Source organism: Aquarana catesbeiana, linkage group LG07, assembly GCF_042186555.1.
Source record: "Aquarana catesbeiana isolate 2022-GZ linkage group LG07, ASM4218655v1, whole genome shotgun sequence".
Lineage (NCBI taxonomy): Eukaryota > Metazoa > Chordata > Amphibia > Anura > Ranidae > Aquarana > Aquarana catesbeiana.
This window is the reverse complement of record NC_133330.1, coordinates 321526108-321542392: the sequence shown is the minus strand read 5'-3', so window position 1 is coordinate 321542392 and position 16285 is coordinate 321526108. Positions and strand designations below refer to the sequence as shown.

General features: G+C 45.8%; 1 protein-coding gene across 1 annotated transcript in view; it reads right to left on the bottom strand.

Annotated features, from left to right (window-relative positions):
- The window catches only part of LRRC40 (leucine rich repeat containing 40), a 70326-nt gene extending 54311 nt beyond the window's left edge, over positions 1-16015 (bottom strand). Inside the window, exons 1-3 of the mRNA XM_073593755.1 lie at positions 15772-16015; positions 13728-13909; positions 9496-9569 (exon numbers count right to left, since the gene is read on the bottom strand). Of these exons, the coding sequence (XP_073449856.1) occupies positions 9496-9569; positions 13728-13909; positions 15772-15922 (407 nt within the window). The 5' untranslated portion in view covers positions 15923-16015. The remainder of the gene's footprint in view (positions 1-9495; positions 9570-13727; positions 13910-15771) is intronic.
- Between the last annotated feature and the right edge of the window lie 270 nt (positions 16016-16285).

Genomic DNA, 16285 nt, shown 5'->3' with positions numbered 1-16285 from the left:
TCTCTCTCTGAATGAAGAGGCAAGGTGGTGCTCTCTTGGTTTGCAACATGTTCAAAAGCAAGGGAGCAAAGCCTCACTGCCGAATCCAGAGAGGGAGCAACAAAAACAAAGTAGATATGTATATCACCCCCCCCACCACCACCACCACCCTCCTTCCCTGCATTTCTAGCAATCCCGCAGCTGGCAAATTCTCACCAGCAACATGATTGCCAGTAGGACGTGTCCCTTGAACCCTGGGACCTCATCATGTTTGCCCGCCCCTCCCTGGCAATACATAAGTCTGTCTGTCTTCCTAAATAGGCGCAGATTGCTTTACAGAGGGGTAGCAAGCCCTGGTGCATGTGCAGTCCTAGCCTTAGATGGCAGCCAATGTTGCAAATACATACAAGGAGTTGTACCCCAAATAGAGTAGTGAGAGAAGACGCAGAGCCAGACCTGGAGAGAGAGAGAGGAGAAGGAAGAAATCAACATTTTGAGGGCGAAAAAAACCTCCTTTCTCATGAACCTCCTCCAGACCTTTAGTGGAAAATATAGGCAAAATATACCAAGTCACTGGTCAGCCTCTGCACCTTGTGTGGCCTCCTTAACCACCCATATTCTCAACGCACACGGTCCTGGAATAGGCTCTAAAATAATGGGTGCTGCAGCAACCACCAGCTGGAGACTGGAACATGCATAATACAGGATGTATATATATATTTGCCAACACACCATGGATCTTCAGGTTGAGTCCAAACAATTTTTTAAGGAAGTATGATCACATCACAAACAGAGTGCAACGTTTCAGGGTCATCCAGGACCCCTTCGTCAGGCATGATGACCACGTCTGACAAAGGGGTCCTGCGCGGCTCCGAAACGCTGCACTCTGTTGTTTGTGAGGTGATCATGTTTCAATAAAAAAAATAGTTTGGACTCAACCTGAAGATCCGTGATGTGCTAGCAAATATCTACAGCCGTGGCAAAAAGTTTTGAGAATGACACAAACATTAATTTTCACAAAGTCTGCTGCCTCAGTTTTTATGATGGCAATTTGCATATACTCCAGAATGTTATGAAGAGTGATCCGATGAATTGCAATTAATTGCAACGTCCCTCTTTGCCATGAAAATGAACTTCATCCCATAAAAAACATTCCCACTGCATTTGTGAAGAAGGCTTCAGGGCGTACACTTGCCTGTGTACCAAGCCCCCCTGGGCTAATTCGGCCAACAATAATATCAGTGTTACCACCTTACGGATTCTTCTCAAAAGATGTGTCAGAATCTGAAATGGGGAAAGAAAAACTCTAATAAGGGAGAACCAAACCTTAAGGTGTTACCAGTACATGTACCCTTATTAGCAGTGGGACTCTTGTCCCAGACACACCTGTCCCAAACTGTTGTAGAACTTGGAATCTAGTAGATTCCCCTGCAGAGTTCCCCTTGCCACTATCCTATACCAGGAATATGTATTGACGATAGAGACAGCACTTGTACTGTCCCAAATAAAGTGGTACACCTCCCCGAGTCGCATGACCTCTGGTGCCGCCCTGGTGGTTGATATAGATATATATCTAGATATCTATATGTAGATATCTAGATATATATCTATATCTATATATATATATATATATAGATATCTATATCTATCTATATATATATATATATATATATATATATATATATATATATATATATATATATATATATATATATATATATATATATATATATATATAGATATAGATATATCTATATATATATACCGTATTTATCGGCGTATAACACGCACTTTTTTCCCCTTAAAATCAAGGGAAAATCGTGGGTGCGTGTTATACGCCGATTCCCACTGTCTGAGCCAAAAAAGAGCGAGCGCCGCCGAAAAAGACCGAGCCGAGTGCTCGGCTCTGCTCGCAGTCACGCCGCCCCGCCTCCCTGCTGTTTCAGAGAGGATGAGAAGAGCGAGTGCTGCCGAAAAAGACAGAGCCGAGTGTACTGTGTACTCGGCTCGGCTCCTATGATGGACATAACATAGGTCCAATGGCGGGACTGTGAGCCGAGCCAAGCCGAGTACACAGTACACTCGGCTCTGTCTTTTTCGTCAGCGCTCACTCCTCTCATCCTCTCTGAAACAGCAGGGAGGAGGGGCGGCGTGACAACCCGAGTACACAGGCTCAGCGGCAAATTTAAACAAATGTTGCAAACAGCACACGACACTGGGCAAGGCTGCACTTGGCAAGGCTGCACTGGGCAAGGCTGCAAATAGACACTGTTCATTCTGCAATGATGGACAAGGCTGCAGATGAACACTGATGAGGCTGCATTGATGGGCATTTTAATGTAAGTTTTTTTTTCCTTAAACTTCCCTCCTAAAAGTTTTTTTCCTTAAAATGCCCTACCACAGGTTTGTCCTATAATCCAGAGCAAAGCATATTGGCCAAAAATTCCAAGCTATTGGACAGTATTCTCTCCTGTGGAGACCAAGCCCACTGAACTGTGGCCAGCCTCACGTCAACTTAGAGAGACTGACATCTCTCTAAGATGGTTACTGGTTATCATTTTCCAAATTCCTGAAAAGGAAGAATATCAAGCACCAATTTTTGCTCTGCAACACCCCAGAAACAGAGCCTTCCGGCAATGCATGCCTGGATCTTTAGGTTCCAGACAGAGAATGAACCTCTACCAAGACCTGGAGTAGGGCTGTGTGTAGAGAACGTGCTTTGACCTAAACATAGCTTCCTCCTGTAGAAATATATCGAAGGAACCCCCCTGGAATAGACTGCTTCCTGAGCAAAGATTGAGGTAAAGAGTATTGAGGTGTCTTCAGCAAGCCCAGCACTGGGGCTGGACGCTCTGAGGACCCTCTGGAGCTGTGGCCAACCCAAAGGGAAGATTCACAAAAAAAAAAAAAAAACGGCTTTCCACTGCAATTACAGAAATCTTTGATGAGCCTGGAAACAAACCGCCACACGAAGATGTCCGTTTACAGATGATTATGGACGCTGAACTCTACCTCTTGAGGAGAGTTTATCACTGAACAGTCTAGCCTATCTGAAACAGAAAGATGGTCAGTGGCTTGAGATCTTAAGATAGACCTCATGTCCCTATTTGGCTTTTGGAACTGCTACCATTTGTCTCACAAATAATAATGAGCCCATACCTTCTGTTCCAAGAGCAAATGCAAGACAAAAGACTGACGACTCTGTGACAGACCCAGACAGTCCCAAGAGGTGCCCTTAACCTACCAGGTTTCTGCCGGCTAAAGATGGAGCAAACCACCTCAGAGACTGCCCTAAGATTTTCTGGCCTGAGATACTCTCAAAACCCAGCAGCCTCAGATGCCTCCCACACCCAGGTGGGAAAAGCTTACAGCATCTGGTATCCCTGGGCAGTCTCCAATCTCTATACTAACCAGGCTTGATCCTGCTTAGGCTTCGATCAACCGAGATCAGGCATGATCAAGGTGATACAGCCGCAGTCTGACGAAAAATGAATGCGCCAGGAAACACTGCAATGCCAAACACCACAGTGGCTCACATGCACCCAAAATCACTGTCGGGAGATGTAGACACCGGCAGATCCCTGAACCTGAGAGCGGTGCCCCTGCTTCCCCAGCTGCCTCTCTTTTCTGGAATCATTTAACTGGTATAACATGTAAATAATGCAACAACTATATTATCCAACCTAATATACAGTCCTCCAAGGATGCAGGCCTAAAACAATGTTGGTTTACCTCTATGCAACCCCTTAGGGTATGCAAGTACCTAGGTATGCAAACATGCAGGTATACAAGTGTTCTTGCCATTCATACATTAATGTATGCAGTACAAGATCAATAAGCACACATGCATGTACCTCCAGGCAAACAAGCACCCAGTAACAAATAAGCCCATATGCATGTAGTCCTATGCAAATAAGCCCAGGAAAACAAGTACATATGTATACAGCTTAATGTAAATAAACAGGTATGCAGTACAAATGAAAACATGCCAGCATGTGTTTAAGCAATATGGAAGCATGCGTTTATGGAAGCATGTGCTTATGCAACTATTTGCCCATGGAAACAAGCATTTTTTCGCAAAAAAGAAAGCATGCATTTATGAAACATGTTTATGTAACATTACGCAACACGTATCTATGCAGACATGTATAAACATGCATCTTTATGCGATCAAGTATCTTTATGCGATCAGGTATCTTTATGCGATCATGTATAACCATGCATATTTAAGCAAACATGTATAAACATGCATCTTTATGCAATCAAGTATCTTTATGAGAACATGTATCCTTATGCGATCATGTATATTTAAGCAAACATGTATAAAAATGCATCTTTATGCAACCATCTATCCTTATGCGATCAAGTATCTTTATGCGACCATGTATATCTATACAAACATGTCTAAACATGCATCTTTATACAACCATGTATCTTTATGCGACCATGTATCTTTATGCGATCATGTATAACCACGAAAACATTTAAAAACATGCATCTTTATGCGATCACCTATCTTTATGCGATCATGAATAACCATGTCTATTTATACAAACATGTCCAAACATGCATCTTTATGCAACCATGTATCTTTATGCAATTATGTATAACCATGTATATTTATGCAAACATGAATAACCATGCATCTTTGTGCAACCATGCATTCTTGTGAAACCATGGATTCTTGTGCAACCATGATCATGTATCTTTATGCAAACATGTATAACCATGCATATTTATGTGAATATGTAAAAACATGTATCTTCAGAAACCGTGCATTCCAGCAACCATGCCTTTCAGCAGCCGTGCGTTTCAGCTAGTTTGCAAACAAGCACCTGCTTGACTGCAGTTGACCCCATACTAGACCTCCAGGATTTAGCCAAGTACATATGCACTATACTGGAGATACAACTTCTTAAAATGCACCTATGCTCATGTTTTTCCAAACGTGTATATTTAAACATGCATTTAAGCAACAAGTTTGCAAGCATGTATACTATGCTGCACCTGCCTACAAAGCAGTCAACAACACTTTAAAGTGAACTGCTAACCATCCAGGGGTGTATCAACTTAAGTTGTACGGCGGTAAGCAGTAAATATGCAACTTACAGTCCCCAACGGATAATGAAGGCTCAAGAGCGATATTGACTTTAGATGTGACTAAAGCATTCGACAGTGTGGAATGGGGTTACATCTGGCGAGTGTTGGAGAAATTTGGTTTTGGCCCCGTTTTTATTGCATGGATTAAAATGCTTTATGATAGACCCAAGGCAAGACTAAAAGTTAATAACGACCTATCAGACTGGTTTGAACTAGAGAGGGGAACCAGACAGGGGTGCCCATTATCCCCCCTGCTCTTTGCCTTGGTGTTGGAACCCCTGGCTATTTCTATAAGAGCGAGTTCTGAGATAGTCGGCTTCCAGAGAGGGATGGGTGAGGATAAAATCGCGCTGTACGCGGACGATATCTTGCTTTTTCTGGGGGATACGAGCAAATCACTGTTAAAGGCAATGAGAATGATGGAGTTGTTCGGCAGCTTTTCAGGACTCGAGATAAATTGGGAAAAGTCCGAGTTATTACCCATAGACCCCATTGATTTGATAACAGTGCAAGAAATGTAGCAGTGGACGCATTGAAATATCTGGGAATTGTCATGACTAGGGATCCTAACCAATACATTAGTAAAAACCTTCTCCCACTCTTGTCGAAATTCAAACAAAAGATAGGGATATGGAAACGGTTTCCTTTATCAGTGGCAGGAAGATGCAGCTTGATAAAAATGATTTGGCTGCCACAATTGCTGTATGTCTTGCATAATTCTCCAGTGTGGATTTGCAAGAAGTGGTTCAACAAAATCGAGAGCCTGTTCAGGGAACTGATATGGAGAGGGGAAACAAGCTAGAATACGTCTACGGGTACTTCAGCTCCCGCTACGGGAGGGTGGATTTGCTCTCCCTCATCCTCAGCGATACTTTTTATCTTCCCAACTGCAGCAGTTAATGGGGTGCGGAGCCCCGGAAGGGGGTACCCCAAATGGTAGAATCGTATTAATGGGAGCCTCACATAATACATTAATAGAAGCTCTAAAAGCAAACTCGTTCCACGACACCTATCCAACAATTATAATGTTAACTAAAGTATGGAAAACAGTCAAGAACCAGATGAGATATAATGGGTGTAATGAATATACTCCCATTTGGAACAACCGAAATTTGCAGGAAATCCATAAGATAGGAAAAGTAAGAGAGTGGGAAGGCCGAGGTATTAAAAAGTTGAGACAACTGTATAATGGTAATACTCTGAAGAAATTCTCAGAGTTGGAAAGTGAATTCAACCTATCCCCGGGCTCCTTCTATACGTACCTTCGGCTAGAACACGCTCTTAAAACTCAATTTAGGAACTATAGTTTAGTATGGAATGAAACGCCCCTACTCCATAGTATATTGCAGGTAGCCCCGACTAAGGGGTTAATATCCAAGATATACAATCAACTGAGTGAAGAAGCCAACAGTGAAGACTTATTCAACGGTGTAAAAGCCAGGTGGGAAGAGGATGTGGGGGTTATAACACAGGCTCAGTGGAAGAGAATCTTAGAGATGGGATCGTTGATATCAGTCTCCCCCCCACAGAAGATATCACACTTGATGTTGTTAAACAGAGCTTATTACACAACTAAACGTCTCTTTAAGTTTGGAAGAAGATCTGATGATAGATGTCCTAGATGTCGGGGGACGGGGGACCTCATTCACATGATGTGGAGATGTCCCAAGTTGTTTCGCTATTGGGAGGGGGTGATTGATAGTTTGAGAGATATATTTGGGATCGTACTGGAGAAAGAGGCATCTTGGGGTATAGACAGATACAGGGGGAGAGGAAGAGTACCACACTGGCAATTCTGAGAGGTCTATTCCAAGCAAGGAAAACTATCGCATTAAGATGGCAATCAAAGGAACCCCCCACAGTGAGAGATTGGATGGTTATATTAAAGGAAACCCTTTGTAGGGAAAGAACAGAGTATATTAAGGAGAGGCAATCTTAAGGAATTTAATAAAATGTGGAGACCATGGCTGGAGAAGGTAGGAGGCTCTTAATAGGAAGTGAAGAATATAACAGTGTGGGATTTAACAATGAAAGCCCTAGGCAGCCAGGGATTGGGTCTATGAGCATATAACCTGTTGGGTGCTCGTCTATATCTGACAAATAATAGTTAATAGAAGCTGTGATTGTTAACTAAAGGTGTTGTAAGTCTAACCCTGAGTACTCTGTAGAGGGGAGTGGGATGTGGGAGGGGGGGGTGAGAGGGTAAGGGGAAAGAGTGATGGAACTAATTATATATACATATATCAATCTGGATAATATTGAAAATGGCTAGAGGAGCAGACGCGGGAAGCGCCTTAGTCCCTGTTATTATTGGCTTTGGACTGGCTACATGGTATCCGCATCGAGACTCTATAGGTCCATACCAATTGGCAGTGAATTAATTTCTAATTTATGTTCCTGTGTAATTTCAGCTCAAGGTTTAGGAAATATGTTGAGGGGAGGGGGGGGGGGGGGTAATAAAATTTTGCCACTATGATGTGAATTTAAGAGGTCTGTAAATGAACACCAAGCTGAATAATTTTCCAGACACTATTCTCTGACGTGGTAGAAAAAAAAAAAAATATGCAGCTTATAATCACGATTTGTCTGTCACACAGTTCTCCCATAGTAAATCCTCACACACTTAGTTAGTATCCATGGGCTGCTGCTATGTCTCCAGAGGCCTACTGAACCTGTTGCCACATGGCATCATGGCCGCCCTTCCTGCCTACATAAAAATAGGCCATACTGAGCGAGCCTGCGCCCTCTAGTGGCTGGAGGAGAAACAGCAGCCCACATGAGTAAGAGTACATAGCATGATTAAACAGCCCACTTCTCCCAGTGGCAACCGGGAGAACAGACACTCAGAACTCTCTTTTTGTTAAAAGAGAAACTGCAAACAAATGCAGACTTAACATTCCTACTGCAGGACTCATAACATAACAGGAGTCCAATCCTCACCCATCATGGCAAACTGTTATAAAAGACCTTCAGAGACTGGGTCCCCCCTTAATCTGGGGTCCACTCCCCTGGACCTGTATAGCACCCTGCAGGAAAACACCTTGGTCAGAACAAACACTGCACAGGGTTCCATTACGCAGGGTCCAGCGCCGTAAGGCTGCAGTACAGGCAAACCTCGAGGAATATTCTCTCCTTCCAATGAGGTTCGGGAACCATTCATTTTGGCTGACAGCTTTTTCAAGTGGATCCGATTGAAGTCCATGATTCTTAATAGAACCGTCCAGACCCCCAAGTATGCTCCAAGAGCACATGTATCACATCAGTGACCACCACCTTACAAACACTGGCGAAAAAATTGGAGGTACTTCCTGTATAGGAGGAGTTATATAGAGGGGGGACTTCCTGTCTTTTGGGTGTGCCAGTGTCCATTCACCTATAGGTGGTGTATAACCCAGATAGTAATTACTATAGCGTGTCCCGTGATGTACGATAAAGAAAACTAAGTGGCTTGGGGAACAAAACAGAATCGAAATTTTGGGTCCATGGCCAGGAAACTCCCCACACCTAATCCCATTGAGAACCTGTGGTCAATCCTCAAGAGATGGGTGAAAAACAAAAACTCACAACTTCTGACAAGCTCCAAGCATTGATTATGCAAGAATGGGTGGCCATCAGTCAGGATGTGGCCCAGAAGTTGATTGACAGCATGTCAGGGCGAATTGCAGAGGTCCTGAAAAAGAAGGGCCAACACTGCAAATATTGACTCATTGCATAAACTTCGTGTAATTGTCAATAAAAGCCTTTGACACTTATGAAATGCTTGTAATTATACTTCAGTATACCATAGTAACATCTGACAAAAAGATCCAAAAACACTGAAGCAGCAGACTTTGTAAAAAACAATATTTGTGTCATTCTCAAAACATTCGGCCGCGGCTATATACTAATGCCGCGTACATACGATCGGACATTCCAACAACAAAATTTTGGATTTATTTCCGACGGATGCTGACTCAAACTTGTCTTGCATACACATGGTCGCACAAATGTTGTTGGAAATTCCGAACATCAAGAACGCGGTGACGTACAACACGTACGTCGAGCTGAGAAAAATGAAGTTCAATAGCCAGTGCGGCTCTTCTGCTTGATTCCGAGCATACGTGGAATTTTGTGCGTCAGAATTGTGCCCATGCTATCGGAATTTACGACAACGGATTTTGTTGTCGAAAAATTTGAGAACCAGCTCTCAAATTTTTGTTGTCGGAAATTAGAACAACAAATGTCCGATGGAGCCTACACACGATCGGAATTTCCGACAAGCTCCCATCGAACATTTGTTGTCGGAAATTCCGACCGTGTGTACGCGGCATTACACTGTATTGTAGGGTCTCCTATCACACATCTATGTCCCTTCATATTACAGCTTGAAGCTGACAGAAACCTATAATAAGAGCAGAATTACCGGGTGGGCCATACCTGATATTCAGCCTTTGAAGGTTCACCAGCTCCCCGATCTCTCTGGGAAGTTCCGACAGCTGATTGTCATGAACCTACAAACACAAACATCTTCAGAAAATGACTTTTCTCGGGTACCTGTCTATAAATCCAATCACAACTGGATGCAGTTTGACTTCTTAGTGCAGAAGTCACAGACGCCCAAATTGGGTGACAGGAAGGAGAGAGAGGGGAAGCCTATGGTTAAAGTCTTGTCCCTTTAAACAGTTTGTTCAGGCCAAGCTGGCCCAAACTAACAATTTACTGCACTGACAGGTGTGCTTGCTGGGTACTCTGCATGAACTGTATATAGCCTAAGCTGCACGTAGTATACAGAGCTGTGTTCCAGCAGTGAGACAGGAATTTCCCATCTCACACCTGGAACAAAATAGAGACAGGTTGAGCGCTGCAGTACAATTCACGTGAAGCTGAGGCTACATATACAGTGGATAGAAAAAGTCTACACACCCCTGTTAAAATGTCAGGTTTCTGTAATGTAAAAAAATGAGACCAAGACAAATAATTTCAGAACTTTTTCCACCTTTAATGTGACCTATAAACTGTACAACTCAATTGAAAAACAAACTGAAATCTTTTAGCTGGAGGGAAGTAAAAATAAAAAACTAAAATAATATACCGTATTTATCGGCGTATAACACGCACTTTTTTCCCCTGAAAATCAGGGGAAAATCGTGGGTGCGTTTTATACGCCGATCCCCCGCCGACTGTGAGCTTTTCGGCCGCTCTCAGCGGCTTTTGGCTTTTCTCGGCGGCTTTGAAAATGGCGCCGCCGTTCTCGGCCACTTTCGGCGGCTCTCGCCCGCCTTCGGCCATTCTCGGCGGCTCTCGGCCGCTTTCGGCAATTATCGGCGGCTCTCGGCCACTCTCGACGGCTTTCGGCCATCCTCAGCGCCTCTCGCAGTCCCGCGGGAGCCGCCAGAGCCAAGTGCGTCCGAGAGCCGCCGAAAACGGCTGAGAATGGCGGCGCCATTTTCAAAGATGCAAACAACACAGGCTACAGAGGGACACTGACAAGGCTGCAATCGGGTACAAGACTACAGATGGACACTAACAAGGCTGCAATGGGGGACAACACTACAGATGGACACTGACAAGGCTGCAATGGGGGACAACACTACAGATGGACACTGACAAGGCTGCAATGGGGGACAACACTACAGATGGACACTGACAAGGCTGCAATGGGGGACAACACTACAGATGGACACTGACAAGGCTGCAATGGGGGACAACACTACAGATGGACACTGACAAGGCTGCAGATGGACACTGATGAGGCTGCATTGATGGGCATTTAAATGTAAGTTTTTTTCCTTAAACTTTCCTCCTAAAAGTTTTTTTCCTTAAAATTCCCTCCTAAACTTGGGGTGCGTGTTATACGCCGATAAATACGGTAGTTGCATAAGTGTGCACACCCTTACACTAATACTTTGTTGCAGCACCTTTTGACTTTATTACACCCAGTCTTTTTGGGTCTGAGTGTATCAGCATGGCACATCTTGACTTGGCAATATTTGCCCACTCTTCTTTGCAAAAACACTCCAAATCTGTCAGATTGCGAGGACATCTCCTGTGCACAGCCCTCTTCAGATCACCCCACAGATTTCCAATGGGATTCAGGTCTGGGCTCTGGCTGGGCCATTCCAAAACTTTAATCTTCTTCTGGTGAAGCCATTCCTTTGGTGATTTGGATGTATGCTTTGGGTCGTTGTCTTGCTGAAAGATGAAGTTCCTCTTCATGTTCAGCTTTCTAGCAGAAGCCGGAAGGTTTTGTGCCAATATTGACTGGTATTTGGAACTGTTCATAATTCCCTCTATCTTGACTAAGGCTCCTGTTCCAGCTGAAGAAAAACAGCCCCAAAAGCAAGACGCAGCTTGCGGCACAGCGGTGACATCACGTCCGATGCCTGTCCAATTGCAGTTAGGTTGTGAGAGAACCTATCGATTAATGGACTGGTAATTGATGTTCATCTGTTTTCCCTCCACCTTGGAACCTTGTAAAGATTGATTTTAATGAAACTTTACTATGCGGGCTCTTTCTTCATATGTTTGTGCCTGAAAACACCCCAGGAAGGATCGCACCCACCAGGAGTTGGCGTTTTCATCACCCCGCTCACCATACTAAGCCTACCTTACCCGCAACGCAGTACTGCTTGGGGGTCCATTGGATCTGGTGAGTTCATCCATGGGGGGGGGGGGTGGATCCCATATGCACCTGTTTACAGCATAAAAGATTTCAGTTTGTTGTTCAACAGTGAGTTGTACAGTTTATAGGTCACATTAAAGGTGGAGAAAGTTCTAAAATTATTTATCTTTGTCTCATTTTTTTACATCACAGAAACCTGACATTTTAACAGGGGTGTGTAGACTTTTTATATCCACTGTAGTTGATACAGCACACCCAGCGGGCGCACCCATTAGGGCTTGTTCACATAAGCTTAGTTCTGAAGAACGATCCATGTTTGGATCACTTATCACAGAGCATTTGACGGGCAGCGTGGAGGCGTTATATTGCCTTCTCATTGCCTGCTTTAACCCCTTGAACCCCACACAGCAACTGTCAGCCTCTCATAGACTTTTACAGGCTGCTGCCAGCAGAGCTGGATTGGTGCACCTGCGCCCTCTACCCACCCCTAAATGCCGGAGTCTCATGCACTGGGTGCACAGAGCCCGAAAATCCCAATTGCCGCCACCGGGTGCTGCTAGAGAGCACAGACATTACACTACCCGGGCCCTGCCATTAGATGCTGCTAGAGAGCACAGATCTGTCGCTGCCTGACTGCTGAAACTGGGTGCAGCTAGACATTGCTGACCCCCACCATTTGATGTCAGTAGTGAGCACGGAGCTGTCACTACCTGACCCCCACCATTAGATGTCAGTAGAGCACACAGGCCTGTCACTACCTGACCCCCACCATTAGATGCCACTAGAGCACACAGACCTGTCACTAGCTGACCCCCACCATTAGAGGCCAGTAGAGAGCATAGACCTGTCACTACCTGACCCCCACCGTTAGATGTCAGTAGAGAACACAGATCTGTCACTACCTGACCCCCACCATTAGATGTCAGTAGTGAGCACAGACCTATCACTACCTGACCCACACCATTAGATGCCAGTAGTGAGCACAGACCTGTCACTACCTGACCCCCACCATTAGATGTCAGTAGAGAGCACAGACCTGTCACTACCTGACCCCCACCATTAGAGGCCAGTAGAGAGCATAGACCTGTCACTACCTGACCCACACCATTAGATGTCAGTAGTGAGCACAGACCTGTCACTACCTGACCCCCACCATTAGATGCCAATAGAGCACACAGACCTGTCACTACCTGACCCCCACCATTAGAGGCCAGTAGAGAGCACAGACCTGTCACTACCTGACGCCCACCAGTAGATGCCAGTAGAGCACACAGACCTGTCACTACCTGACCCCCACCATTAGATGCCAGTAGAGAGCACAGACCTGTCACTACCTGACCCCCACCAGTAGATACCAGTAGAGCACACAGACTTGTCACTACCTGACCCCCACCATTGGATGTCAGTAGTGAGCACAGACCTATCACTACCTGACCCGCACCATTAGAGGCCAGTAGAGAGCACAGACCTGTCACTACCTGACCCGCACCATTAGAGGCCAGTAGAGAGCATAGACCTGTCACTACCTGACCCCCACCATTAGAGGCCAGTAGAGAGCATAGACCTGTCACTACCTGACCCCCACCATTAGATGTCAGTAGAGAGCACAGACCTGTCACTACCTGACCCCCACCATTAGAGGCCAGTAGTGAGCACAGACCTGTTACTACCTGACCCCCACCATTAGAGGCCAGTAGAGAGCATAGACCTGTCACCGCCAAGGACATTGTCACTGTCCCCATGAGGATTCTCAATAGGAATGTATGAGGACAGCATGCCCAAAAAAAAGGGGTCATGAGGACAGGAAGTGAGCAGAAATCTCCCCAACACAGAGATAAGAACCTGACAGAGGGCCCAACCCTTCCACATTCTGGCCAAAAATTAAAGGTTTTATCTGGAATTCTAAATGAAAGGATCTCTCCTTCTTCAGACTCTGTATGCTGGGACTGGTCTGTGATGACAGATTACTCCTCTGTGTGTTCTATCATTGGACGCTGTGATGTCATAGTGCAAGACAGGGGTGGTTATCGGTGAACACCGGGCTTACATCCAACACCACCAGAGCCGGCAGCAGGCGGAGCTCCTCCGACAGAGACTGCAGTTTGTTGGAGGCCAGGATCAGCTTGGTCAGCTCCGTCTGTTCCCACCATCGGTCCGTCCCATCGAACTGCACATTGGTGTGCGCCTCCTCCGGGGTGTCCACGTTTATCCGCCACACGCTCACCGGGACTGCGGGGGAGGAGACATGAGGACAGGCTGAGAACTAAACACCTTCCACATCTGTCACTTCCCCACCGGGGTCACCAATCACCCACAGACACCCTGATAATGCTGCATCACCCACAGTCACCCCAATTACTACACCCACCGCCCGCACTCACCCAATTATTAGATCTAATGTCCGCAGACACCCCATTATTACATCACCCACAGACACCCCAATTACTACACCCACCGCCCGCACTCAACCAGTTATTAGATCTAATGTCCGCAGACACCCCATTATTACATCACCCACAGACACCCCAATTACTACACCCACCGCTCGCACTCACCCAATTATTAGATCTAATGTCCGCAGACACCCCATTATTACATCACCCACAGACACCCCAATTACTACACCCACCGCTCGCACTCACCCAATTATTAGATCTAATGTCCGCAGACACCCCATTATTACATCTATCACCCACAGACACCCCAATTACTACACCCACCGCTCGCACTCAACCAGTTATTAGATCTAATTTTCGCAGACACCCCATTATTACATCTATCACCAATAGACACCCCAGTCTTGTACTGTTCACCCACAGACACCCCATTATTACACCAATGACCTACAGACACCCCATTATTATACCCACCGCCTGCACATAGCCCATTATTAGATCTAATGTCCACAGACACACCATTATTATACCCAATTCCTGCAGACTACCCTTTATTGCATTCAACGACACCCTATCATTACACCAATCACCCGCAGACACCCCATTATTACATCTATTGCCCGCAGATGCCTGTTTTTACATCTGTCATCCACAGACACCCCATTACTATTCCTATCAGATGCCCCATTATTACACCTATTACCAACAGACACCCCATTATTACACCTACCACCCGCACACACCTCATTATTACACCTATCATCACATCTAACGTCCACAGACACCCCATTATTTACACCTATCACACGTGGACACCCCACTATTACACCTATCACCCATTTTTACATCTATCACCTGCAGACGCCCCATTATTTACAGCTATTATCCACAGACACCTTTTTACATGTACCAATATCTGCAGACACCCCATTATTACACCTATCACCCGCACACACCCCATTATTACATCTAACATCCACAGACACCCCATTATTACACCTATCACCTGCAAGACACCCCATTATTACACCTATCATTTGCAGGCACCCCATTATTACACCTATCACCTGCAATACACCCCATTATTGTACCTATCACCTGCAAGACACCCCATTATTGTACCTATCACCTGCAAGACACCCCATTATTGTACCTATCACCTGCAAGACACCCCATTATTACACCTATTACCTGCAAGACACCCCATTATTACACCTATTACCTGCAAGACACCCCATTATTGTACCTATCACCTGCAAGACACCCCATTATTGTACCTATCACCTGCAAGACACCCCATTATTGTACCTATCACCTGCAAGACACCCCATTATTGTACCTATCACCTGCAAGACACCCCATTATTACACCTATTACCTGCAAGACACCCCATTATTACACCTATTACCTGCAAGACACCCCATTATTGTACCTATCTCCTGCGGACACCCCATTATTACACCTATCACCTGCAAGACACCCCATTATTGTACCTATCACCTGCAAGACACCCCATTATTGTACCTATCTCCTGCGGACACCCCATTATTACACCTATCACCTGCAAGACACCCCATTATTGTACCTATCACCTGCAAGACACCCCATTATTACACCTATTACCTGCAAGACACCCCATTATTACACCTATCACCCGCACACCCCCGGTTCTAGCAGTGCCCCCCGGTCTCTCACCCTCGGTCAGGCCTCTCCCGGAAAGGTTCAGCTGTCCGCTCTTCCGGGCCGCCTTGATCAGTCCCTGGGGAACGGCCGGCTCCTTCTCCCTCTGATCCTGGAAACCAGCCCGGGGATCCGGAGCTCTCCCTCCCCGCCTGAACCGAGACATCTCCCCCCCGGACAGCGTGCTACCGGCGCCCGGTTCAAACTCAGAACCCGCCCAGACCTGACACTACCCCACTCCCGCCACTAGATGCCGCTACAGAGCACAGACCTGACACTACCCCATTTCCGCCACGAGATGCCGCTAGAGAGCAACAGACCTGACACTGCCCCACTCCCGCCACTAGATGCCGCTACAGAGCACAGACCTGACACTACCCCATTCCCGCCACGAGATGCCGCTAGAGAGCAACAGACCTGACACTGCTCCACTCCCGCCACTAGATGCCGCTACAGAGCACAGACCTGACACTACCCCATTCCCGCCACGAGATGCCGCTACAGAGCAACAGACCTGACACTACCCCAT